The 12365-nt window shown below is 36.7% G+C and overlaps 1 protein-coding gene across 1 annotated transcript in view; it reads left to right on the forward strand.

Annotated features, from left to right (window-relative positions):
- Positions 1–12365, forward strand: part of LOC121376868 (pre-mRNA-processing factor 6-like) — a 45429-nt gene that overhangs the window by 339 nt on the left and 32725 nt on the right. The window contains 5 exon segments of the mRNA XM_041504652.1: positions 4368–4427; positions 6146–6233; positions 6509–6706; positions 7609–7703; positions 9689–9770. Coding sequence (XP_041360586.1) covers positions 4368–4427; positions 6146–6233; positions 6509–6706; positions 7609–7703; positions 9689–9770 — 523 coding nt within the window.

The raw sequence follows: 12365 nt of genomic DNA on the forward strand, positions 1-12365 counted from the left end.
ATTTATTGGAACCGATGTTTACAACTTGAACAGCAAAAACAAGCGTGCAGTTTCCGCCCAGATTTCAGGCGGAATCGATACAACCATGGAATTAATTATTTCGTGGCGAAATATGAGATGTACCAATAAATATAAACACTTACTGTATAAAGAAAACTCCCCGAGTCACATTTTACGCATAAATAGACAGTTTGTCCAAATAGTAATCCTGCATTAATCCAATTTTCAGTTACGAACAAAATCTCGAATATACCCGCTGGACATTTTGAGCATATTTAAAATGTGATTGAAAACTGTTGGTGGAATCGGATTATTTTTATTATTATTCGTCTCGGGTTCACGAGTTTATTCCACAATATTTAATGGAATATCACGTTTAATAATAATAAATAAATAAACTTAATTAATGAATAATATTTTTAAAAAATCAATTAATTGATAATAAATTAATAATAACAATTAAATTTAACTGAATAAAACCCCTAAAATAACTAATGACCAGTAATTATAGCTAAAAAAATTAAATGAAATTAAAACAAAAAAAAAGAGAAAAACCGTTGAAACACATGTAAGCAATGGCCTGTAATAATAATATTTAAAAACAATTACTAAAGGAAATAATAATTTTGGAAAAAGTAAATAAATGAAGGCCTTAAAATAAGTAATGACCTGTACTAACAATCATTATTTTTTTAATAATAATAAAAAAGAATAATGCAACCCACACAAAGCACATATGTAGAAACAAAAATAACAAAATAAATAAATTTAATAATCAATTCCATTCAGTTCCACAATATTTCTTTTTACTGGGTGTACGTAAAATGCTTGATACGAATAATTCTCATTCCGCATTTTCGATGTGCCAGGATAAAAATAGCTTTCAAAAGTTTAAATGTGTCATCTTCAAACATCTAATCCTGGAAAGGTTACCAAAGGTATTGTACTTAATATTTTTGTCTAAAATTTATTAAAATATGTTGTTGTACGTGTTGAGGCTCTTAACTAAAGCACATATGCCTGATTTTATTAAATCGTGATTGCAAATGGAAAATTCGATGGATGGATAAACGTTACGGCACAGCAATAAACATCACAATAATAAATATCGTGCCGGAGACGTTTATCTTGATGAACTATTTACATATATGACTTGTTTTATGGAGTCAGAACAAGCATGAACCTAGACATCAGAATACTTTTATTGAATTAACAAAAACCTTGCGAAAACAAATTATAAAAATTATAATTATTAATAGACTGCAATACATGGCAAAAAACACATTTATACTGTTTATGTATCATGGGTGGACCAGTTTCATTGAGCATAATCAGTAGATTTTATAATCATATCAATAATACAACAATATTTATACACAGACAGTCATTATTCAAATAGCTACCTTTTTATTAGTATTTCTACGCTTCAAATGAGCACTAAACTGGCCGCTATGTAGCAAAGATCACTGCACGTGTGTCAAAAACTGTAGCAGGCATCAGCAGTAAATATTGTTAACTACGTCACCCATTTTTGTGAGTGAAACTTTTAGTGGTATAGCTTACAGCCAAAACTTTCCAACAAAAATTTTCAGTGCTTTTTCAAAACATGTATGTTGTTCAACAAAACATGTACTTATAATAATTTATAAACAAATATTTTAAGACAAATTACAAAATGGGAGTCCTCGAGAAACAATGTTAACAGACAACATTTTAGGAACACGAATATAATAATTCTGATGATTTGCAATTGTGTTAAAAGTTGAACAAATGAATAGTTATAATGGTAAAATTGTTTGATTAAAAAATATAAGCAGCATTCTGAGTTTTAATAAATATACAAACAGATATCCAGAAATATATTGATGATAAAACATATAAGGACCATATATTTGTGGCAAGTATCTGTAAAGAGAGTTTTGCCAGCAGACAGCGTGATAATCATGTGACTTCAATAACAAAATAGCAGTACAACTGAGAACAGACAAAAAGAACATTTCTTTGAAATAACAGTCTTCGAAAATCATAGAATAAAGGTATTAAGAAATGTGTCGTGTTTATGACTGGGAAAAGTTCGATCTTGATTTCTTTGCTTGTTTTAACCTTATTTTTACGAACATTTCTGTGAATGTCACAGACATTTGTTTACTTTCTCCATGCAAAAGTCAATGACGTCAGAAATTTTCATATGTACATACTGTTGAGCACAAAGGACGAAGCCACTGAAACAGGGCCACGGATGATATTTATGAATAAACTGATTTGATTTATTAAAAAAAAAAAATTCTCACCCACAATGCATATGTGAATCCGCCATGTTTTTTCTGATCAAAATCCTGTTTTAAAAATTCAGTGCATTCTACTTTTGTCGAATTAAGAAAACCTTCCCAAAAACAAAGTGCACAAATGAGGAAAAAATAAGCAGACATTAAACATATTTTTATAGGCTACCTTGGGAAATGTAGGCCTATACACTATCACCATTTTGCACTGTGTGCACTACATTAAATGGTGTGTAATATTAAACAAACCTCAATAAACAACAGTTTTACACTGCTGTCATTGTCAAAGTCCACCGGCCTCGGTGGCGTCGTGGTTTGGCCATCGGTCTACAAGCTGGTAGGTACTGGGTTTGGATCCCAGTCAAGGCATGGGAGTTTTAATCCAGATACCGACTCCAAATCCTGAGTGAGTGCTCTGCAAGGCTCAATGGGTGGGTGTAAACCACTTGCACCGACCAGTGATCCATAACTGGTTCAACAAAGGCCATGGTTTGTGCTATCCTGCCTGTGGGAAGCGCAAATAAAAGATCCCTTGCTGCCTGTCATAAAAGAGTAGCCTATGTGGCGACAGTGGGTTTCCTCTAAACAACAGTGTCAGAATGACCATATGTTTGACGTCCAATAGCCGATGATTAGATAAAAATCAATGTGCTCTAGTGGCGTCATTAAATAAAACAAACTTTACTCTTTTTTTGGTCAAAGTCTTGTCTTCCTGATCCATACGTCTTGTCTTCTTCGCAGATTCATTGCATAAGAGTTTTGGTGATATCACGTGAAACATGTTACTCTTGAAAAACAATAACCCGGTTTACGGAAGTAGTTGAAGAATATCAACATTAGACTACGACATGCATTTAATCAGAAAATGGCATGGATATTAACCTTTGTTGGTTGATTTTGACCATAAAGTGAACAAGACAAAATATTATTTCATAAATCCGATTGTACATTACAATGCGTGTGTACAGAAATCATTTCCGTTAATAGCCCGGTTCACAGTTACTCAAGGATACCATTGACGTCCCAAACTGCATTTGGCTAATGACAAATGAATCAATGAATGTTTAACGACACCCCAGCAAGAAAAATATATCGGCTATTGGGTGTCAAACTATGGTAATACAAACAAATAAAGTGATGATCAACATCAGTATAAAAACAGTGTAAGGAACTGTGCAAAAATACAAATATCACAGATAGATACTGACTTTTACTCAAAATTTCAATTATATCTAAAAAAAACCCAAGGATTTGTGCTGTATTGGCTGTTCTCAAAGAGAATGTACCAGCCTCGGTGGCATCGTGGTTAGGCCATCGGTCAACAGGCTGGTAGGTACTGGGTTTGAATCCCAGTCAAGGCATGGGATTTTTAATCCAGATACCGACTCCAAACCCTGAGTGAGTGCTCCGCAAGGCTCATTGGGTAGGTGTAAACCACTTGCACCAACCAGTGATCCATAACTGGTTCAACAAAGTCCATGGTTTGTGCTATCCTGCCTGTGGGAATTGCAAATAAAAGATCCCTTGCTGCTAATCGAAAATAGTAGCCCATGAAGTGGCGACAGCAGGTTTCCTCTCAAAATCTGTGTGGTCTTTAACCATATGTCTGATGCTGTATAACCGTAAATAAAATGTGTTGAGTTCGTCATTAAATAAAACATTTCTTTCAAAGAGAATGTTACACCCCTGCACCACAGTGAGGTTACAGCACGCGCAGGGGCTAATTACAAAAACACGAATGCGATATTTACACAAGAATATTCTCTATTTTTCAATTATGGTATCATGGTAGTCCAAACGGACATAGAAAGTGTGGTTCTATGTTTGAACATTGTTACAGGTGGCACATTTATTCATATGTAATGTGATAACCTCCCTTGAACTGAATCCAGCCCTTTTAAATTTTACAACTTGATTCGCAAGTGTTGTGCTGTTGGCAGTGCAGGTGTTTTTTCCTCTTACTCTTAGACATGTTTGTTCTGTCCATGTGTGTGTGTTTGTGGAGGTATGTGTTTGTGGAGGTGTGTGTTTGTGTGTGTGTGTGTTTGTTCATCTGTGATTAATGATTGTTTTTTTCTGTTTCAGAGCAACTGGCTTTACTACAAGATCTGACATAGGTCCTGCAAGAGAAATAGATGACATCTCGTGAGTATAATGATAACACATGCTTTTCCTGGCAGTAATTACTCTAAAGGTAGTACTAAACCAAATAACTTCCGGCTGGGTCAAAGTTTGAGGTGCACCCAACTTTTGATAGAGAAGTGAACACCACGAGTCCTGTGATTGGTTATAAATGTGAGTGTGTTGGTTGTAAAAAAAATAATGCAATTTTATTTCATCTAGTACCACTGTGTCAAGTAGCCTTGTGCTTGGAACATGTATAGGGTACCTGTAAAAAAAACAACCTCAAATTTTGTGAGGAACTAGGGTAGTGACTAGTCATAGATTCTACCCATTACCTCAGAAATGAGCAGCTTGACCCCCCCATTTTTTCTGATACATTTTAAGGGTGAGGGGTGGTAGTATTTATACCCATCGTGTTTATGTCGATTGATACACTGCAGGTAGGAGTTTTAGCCACATAATATTACTATTGTCGTCTATGGGATTTGATTTGGTAGTATACACCCTAAACTGGATCAAACGTTTTTAATACTCTGAGGGTTGGTCTATAGTCAAATATACATATAAATGTTTTCAAGGATGGGCTTAATGCAGAAACTGATCAGTTGGTAGTTGTTTTTAAAGGGGTAGGTGTAACCTTGCTGTCAACTCTGTCATGTAATAGGTGGTAACTGGCTAAGAACAATAATTATTACCCATATATGGTTATAAATATCTTGGTTTGTATCAAAGTGTTACGGTACATAAAGTGGGACATAACACATCAACGTCGTGCAATTAGGTCATGCACAACAACCTTGCCGGAATGTCAGTCAAGCAAGTTAGTGATATTTAAATTAAAATCATTTATGGGTATTAAATAGAATACTCGCTATCATTCACGTCTCATGTTTTATGTCCATTCATGAAATAATTTTTATTGTCACTTGCTAAAGCTTATAACACTAACACTAATTTTTAAACACTAAGGCATGTTTTTCACTATTACAACCGCTTTTGATAACTGAAATCATACTTTGCTTAGATTTCATTGTTTATCTTGTCTAGTTCTGTATATCCAACGTGTTTCTGGCCATCCTGGTATTTTTAATAACTGAAATCATACTTTGCTTAGATTTCATTGTTTATCTTGTCTAGTTCTGTATATCCAACGTGTTTCTGGCCATCCTGGTATTTTTAATAACTGAAATCATACTTTGCTTAGATTTCATTGTTTATCTTGTCTAGTTCTGTATATCCAACGTGTTTCTGGCCATCCTGGTATTTTTAATAACTGAAATCATACTTTGCTTAGATTTCATTGTTTATCTTGTCTAGTTCTGTATATCCAACGTGTTTCTGGCCATCCTGGTATTTTTAATAACTGAAATCATACTTTGCTTAGATTTCATTGTTTATCTTGTCTAGTTCTGTATATCCAACGTGTTTCTGGCCATCCTGGTATTTTTAATATCACAAAATGCATGTTTCATATTTTAAAAAATACACGTGCGTCTTTGAAGTAACAGTTATGGGAGTCGAGTTTTACTTTTAGTCTCTTTTTAAGGGTATTTCACCATTTCTACATCACAGACTCTTGTTTCATTCTGTTGTAACTTTATTCAAATGTGTTACAGGTTTGTAGATTAACTAAACTTAGTGTCCATGTTTACAAGTTGAAACTAGGGTCTGCTCCTTTAATGCCCTATAACTCTGTCTTTGTTGTTAGTATTTATTCTCGCCGTATATTTGTTTGCTAGTGAGGACCGCCATCCTGTTCCGATAAAGAAGCCAAAGAACCAGGATGATGATGATGACGAAGATCTTAACGACGCCAACTTTGATGAAGTAAGTGGAAAATAGCTCTCGATGAAACTTCAGGGCACTCACCAAATTTGCCAGTTGCGAATGTTGAAAGCAGATGGCGAATGTTATTTTAATCTAGCTAAATAATTTCATGTAATAATTGAATTTATTCTTAAAATAACTTGATTTCTGCAATTTCTGAAGTTTTATAGACAATTTGGTAAAGTATTTTTGCTCACCCAGAGCTAGCCCTGTGGATCAGTTTTGTTAAAAGGGGATAATCAAGAACTATAAACATTTTTACTTTCTGCCTACAGTTTGCAGGTTACGGCGGCAGCTTGTGCAACAAAGATCCCTATGACAAAGATGACGAGGAGGCCGACGCAATCTACGAGGCGATCGACAAAAGAATGGACGAGAAACGGAGAGAGAGAAGAGAGGAGAAGCTGAGGCAGGAATTGGAGAAGTTTCGACAAGAACGACCAAAGATTCAGCAACAGTTCTCCGATCTCAAGGTTGGAACCAAAAGCAGAGTTTTATCCTAGATGTTTTTTTTAACAGGGTCCCATGTCCAATGGGACTAGGAAAATTATCGCAAGTAAGTCATACTTGGGCAGAAAATTTTGGGTATGGCGCTATGGAATTGAATGCATCTACAGTCAACAGGGGTTATGGGGTGGGGGGGGGGGGGGCCCTCCTCCAGAAAGAAAATGGGTTACGAAAATCACTCAGGAATTTTTAGTACCATACAGAATTTGGGAATTTTCAGTGCCGCTTTCTTTTGGGAAGGGTCCTACATTCGGACCCACAGAACGCCTAGATAAGTCCCAAAAAAGATGTAAATTTGTTTATTTACTTACTCCAGTAAGTTTCTATAAGCAAACAGATGGATCCATGACGGCCAGTGAACGGGATTGAGTTCAGTCGGAAGAGTGCTTGCCTGAGGTGCTTGTGTCATGGGATCAAATCGTCTCACAGGACCTGGTCTCTGATTGGGGTTTTTTCCAGTGACAACCAATGCACCACGACCGATACATCAAAGGCTTGTCTTGTCTACATGTGGAAAAGTACATATAAAAAAATCCCATTCTGTGTAATGGGTTTTCTGTCTAAAGTCCGTCCAACATGGATCACATTTTTTTCATACTATGTAATTTACTACTACAAGTTATTTATTTCCGAGCCGACTGATTTGTAAATTGCACACACAAATTGTATTTTTTTGTTATTTCCAAAACACTTTTACTTTTCTTCTTACGTCAAACCAAACTGGAATTATTTACAAGAAAAAAACATTTTAAATAGAATGATGGGATGGACTATAGACTAATGTTTGACATTAAGTAGCCGATAATTAATAATTCAAAGTGTGCTCTAGTGGTGTCGTTAAACAAAACAAACTTTTTTCTATTTATAGCGAGATCTGGCTGATGTTACTGTGGACTCATGGAATAATTTACCGGAAGTCGGTGATGCTAGAAATCGCAAACAGCGCAACCCTCGTACAGAAAAGTAAGTTATTTGTGGTGCTTTGAATTTCACAACAGCCATTTATATAAATAAACATAAATACTACAACACCCTTCCCCAAAAGTATGAACTGAGGAAAGATGAAATCATTTGATTTTTGATAAAGCAGGATGCTTTTGCAGTATCCATAGTTTTGCATAATTACATAAGTACCGTATTGTTCCTATTTGTAGCGCCCCCTCTAATATAAGCGCCCACTATGATCATGAGAAATGTATCATGAAACGGTACCCGTAAAATAGTAAAACTGGCTTACCTGACTGCCGACTTGCAATGATTATAATCGGTAAACAAATAAAATCCAAACAGGTGAAGCACTACGACACTAGTATGGGCGAACAGTATGTCACACATGTCGTTTATCAAATGTATGTCACTGTTATCTCCACGCAGAATGAACGCACGACACTCCGTTAACGCTGTTCAAAACCGGAAGTACAAACATACCTGTAGGTATTTACACCGACACCGTAACACCGTTTAAAAAACATACTGGTAGGTATTTACACCGACACCGTAACACCGTTTAAAAAACATACCGGTAGGTATTTACACCGACACCGTAACACCGTTTAAAAAACATACCGGTAGGTATTTACACCGACACCGTAACACCGTTTAAAAAACATACCGGTAGGTATATACACCGACACCGTAACACCGTTTAAAAAACATACCGGTAGGTATTTACACCGACACCGTAACACCGTTTAAAAAACATACCGGTAGGTATTTACACCGACACCGTAACACCGTTTAAAAAAACGGGTAAATGATAACTTTAGTTTAAGCAAACTGCAAACTGGAGTCAAATGTCAACAATTTAACTTTAACTAAACTTAAAACTGGAGTCAAATGTCAACAATTTAACTTTAACTAAACTTAAAACTGGAGTCAAATGTCAACAATTTAACTTTAACTAAACTTAAAACTGGAGTCAAATGACAATAATTTGTGTACACAGTGACAATTGAAACGTGTCAGTTACAAACTATAAAAATATACCGTATTCAGACTGGGTGACAAAATGAAGTGGGCGAGTATGAGGGGTCTCAATCACACACCCCTCCCCCACCCCACTTTCAAATACACTCCGCAGGCCCTATATGCCTACATGCACAGTACCATTTATTTCGATAATCAGCTGACGATGTATGGTATGCTACGTCATTTCAACAAGAAAACGTCACTGGTGGAGTGACTCGGCGGCAAAGCTTTTGATGTCTCAGTGAGCCAGACGCATCGACAGTTTGAGACGAGGATTTTTCACACGTATTACGAAACGTGTTCTAGTACTCTAATTAGCGCGCCCCCTTTGTGTTTTGCATCGCGCCCGGGCGCTACAAATAGGAACAATACGGTACGTATAGTCCGTCCCACGGGGAACTCCTTTTTTATGCTATGGAATTTACTACACGTTATTTATTTCTGAGCTGCTATTTCTCATTCCATCCAGTGCACTTCGACTATCAAAGGCTGTGGTATGTGCTTGTCTGTGCGATGGTGCATTTAAAAGATTCTTTACTACAAGTACTAATGGAAAAATGTACCTGGTTTCCTCTCTAAGACTGTATGTCAAAATTACCAAATGTTTGACATCCAATAGCCGATGATTAATCAATGTGCTCTAGTGGTGTTGTTAACTTTTTAAAATCTTTTTCTGCAGAAAATAATTTGAGGGTACATAATTATAATAAAAACAAAACAAATTTAAAAAAAAAGTGCCCCTACTATATGATTAAGGGTTCGAAATGTGACATCGGACACCACATTTCATGTGCTCTGACATATTGTAAACAGCAGTTCTCTCACTATCTGAAAAATATTAAAATATGTGTCCATTAATTTCCACAATTTTAGGGTACATAATTTTACCCTCCGTATCTTGTAACAGAAACTGTGGGCTTAAGCAGGTATTGTTGTATTCTGTGATATGACCACTGTACACTTTATTGTTATACACGCAGATTCACACCGGTCCCAGACAGTATCCTGGCCAAGGCCGCGGCATCGACGGGCATGAATACAACACTGAGTGATAAAGATCAGGTATAATCTGTGTGAAACAAGAGGGAAAGAAAGAATAAAAACTGTTATTATTTTATATAATTACAAACTGTTATTATTTTATATAATTACAAACTGTTTTTATTTTATATAATTACAAACTGTTATTATTTTATATAATTACAAACTGTTTTTGACTGATTTATTTGATGGTGATTGCATGATGTCTCTTAAAAAACTTAAAGAATGCAATACTGAGAAAGATTGGGCACCGTTCTACTAAGCTATCTTAATGCTAAGATCCCCTTAAGTACATACGGCAGTTACGTGCTCATGGTAACCTTAGCACTAAGATCATTTCATGGAACGGTGTCCTGGTATACAGTTATATAAGTACATACGGCAGTTACATGCTCATGGTAACCTTAGCACTAAGATCATTTCATAGAACGGTCTCCTGGTATACAGTTATATAAGTACATACGGCAGTTACGTGCTCATGGTAACCTTAGCACTAAGATCGTTTCATAGAACGGTGTCCTGGTATACAGTTATATAAGTACATACGGCAGTTACGTGCTCATGGTAACCTTAGCACTAAGATCGTTTCATAGAACGGTGTCCTGGTATACAATTATATAAGTACATACGGGAGTTACGTGCTCATGGTAACCTTAGCACTAAGATCGTTTCATGGAACGGTGTCCTGGTATACAATTATATAAGTACATACGGCAGTTACGTGCTCATGGTAACCTTAGCACTAAGATCGTTTCATGGAACGGTGTCCTGGTATACAATTATATAAGTACATACGGCAGTTACGTGCTCATGGTAACCTTAGCACTAAGATCAGTTCATAGAACGGTGTCCTGGTATACAGTTATATAAGTACATAAGGCAGTTACGTGCTCATGGTAACCTTAGCACTAAGATCAGTTCATAGAACGGTGTCCTGGTATACAGTTATATAAGTACATACGGCAGTTACATGCTCATGGTAACCTTAGCACTAAGATCGTTTCATAGAACGGTGTCCTGGTATACAGTTATATAAGTACATACGGCAGTTACGTGCTCATGGTAACCTTAGCACTAAGATCATTTCATAGAACGGTGTCCTGGTATACAGTTATATAAGTACATACAACAGTTACGTGCTCATGGTAACCTTAGCACTAAGATCGTTTCATGGAACGGTGTCCTGGTATACAGTTATATAAGTACATACAACAGTTACGTGCTCATGGTAACCTTAGCACTAAGATCGTTTCATGGAACGGTGTCCTGGTATACAGTTATATAAGTACATACGGCAGTTACGTGCTCATGGTAACCTTAGCACTAAGATCGTTTCATGGAACGGTGTCCTGGTATACAGTTATATAAGTACATACGGCAGTTACGTGCTCATGGTAACCTTAGCACTAAGATCGTTTCATGGAACGGTGTCCTGGTATACAGTTATATAAGTACATACGGCAGTTACGTGCTCATGGTAACCTTAGCACTAAGATCGTTTCATGGAACGGTGTCCTGGTATACAGTTATATAAGTACATACGGCAGTTACGTGCTCATGGTAACCTTAGCACTAAGATCAGTTCATAGAACGGTGTCCTGGTATACAGTTATATAAGTACATACGGCAGTTACGTGCTCATGGTAACCTTAGCACTAAGATCGTTTCATAGAACGGTGTCCTGGTATACAGTTATATAAGTACATACAACAGTTACGTGCTCATGGTAACCTTAGCACTAAGATCGTTTCATGGAACGGTGTCCTGGTATACAGTTATATAAGTACATACGGCAGTTACGTGCTCATGGTAACCTTAGCACTAAGATCGTTTCATGGAACGGTGTCCTGGTATACAGTTATATAAGTACATACGGCAGTTACGTGCTCATGGTAACCTTAGCACTAAGATCAGTTCATAGAACGGTGTCCTGGTATACAGTTATATAAGTACATACGGCAGTTACGTGCTCATGGTAACCTTAGCACTAAGATCGTTTCATGGAACGGTGTCCTGGTATACAGTTATATAAGTACATACGGCAGTTACATGCTCATGGTAACCTTAGCACTAAGATCGTTTCATAGAACGGTGTCCTGGTATACAGTTATATAAGTACATACGGCAGTTACGTGCTCATGGTAACCTTAGCACTAAGATCGTTTCATAGAACGGTGTCCTGGTATACAGTTATATAAGTACATACGGCAGTTACGTGCTCATGGTAACCTTAGCACTAAGATCGTTTCATAGAACGGTGTCCTGGTATACAGTTATATAAGTACATACGGCAGTTACGTGCTCATGGTAACCTTAGCACTAAGATCGTTTCATAGAACGGTGTCCTGGTATACAGTTATATAAGTACATACGGCAGTTACGTGCTCATGGTAACCTTAGCACTAAGATCGTTTCATAGAACGGTGTCCTGGTATACAGTTATATAAGTACATACGGCAGTTACGTGCTCATGGTAACCTTAGCACTAAGATCGTTTCATAGAACGGTGTCCTGGTATACAGTTATATAAGTACATACGGCAGTTACGTGCTCATGGTAACCTTAGCACTAAGATCGTTTCATAGAACGGTGTCCTGGTATACAGTTATATAAGTA

This window comes from Gigantopelta aegis, chromosome 7 (assembly GCF_016097555.1).
Source record: "Gigantopelta aegis isolate Gae_Host chromosome 7, Gae_host_genome, whole genome shotgun sequence".
Lineage (NCBI taxonomy): Eukaryota > Metazoa > Mollusca > Gastropoda > Neomphalida > Peltospiridae > Gigantopelta > Gigantopelta aegis.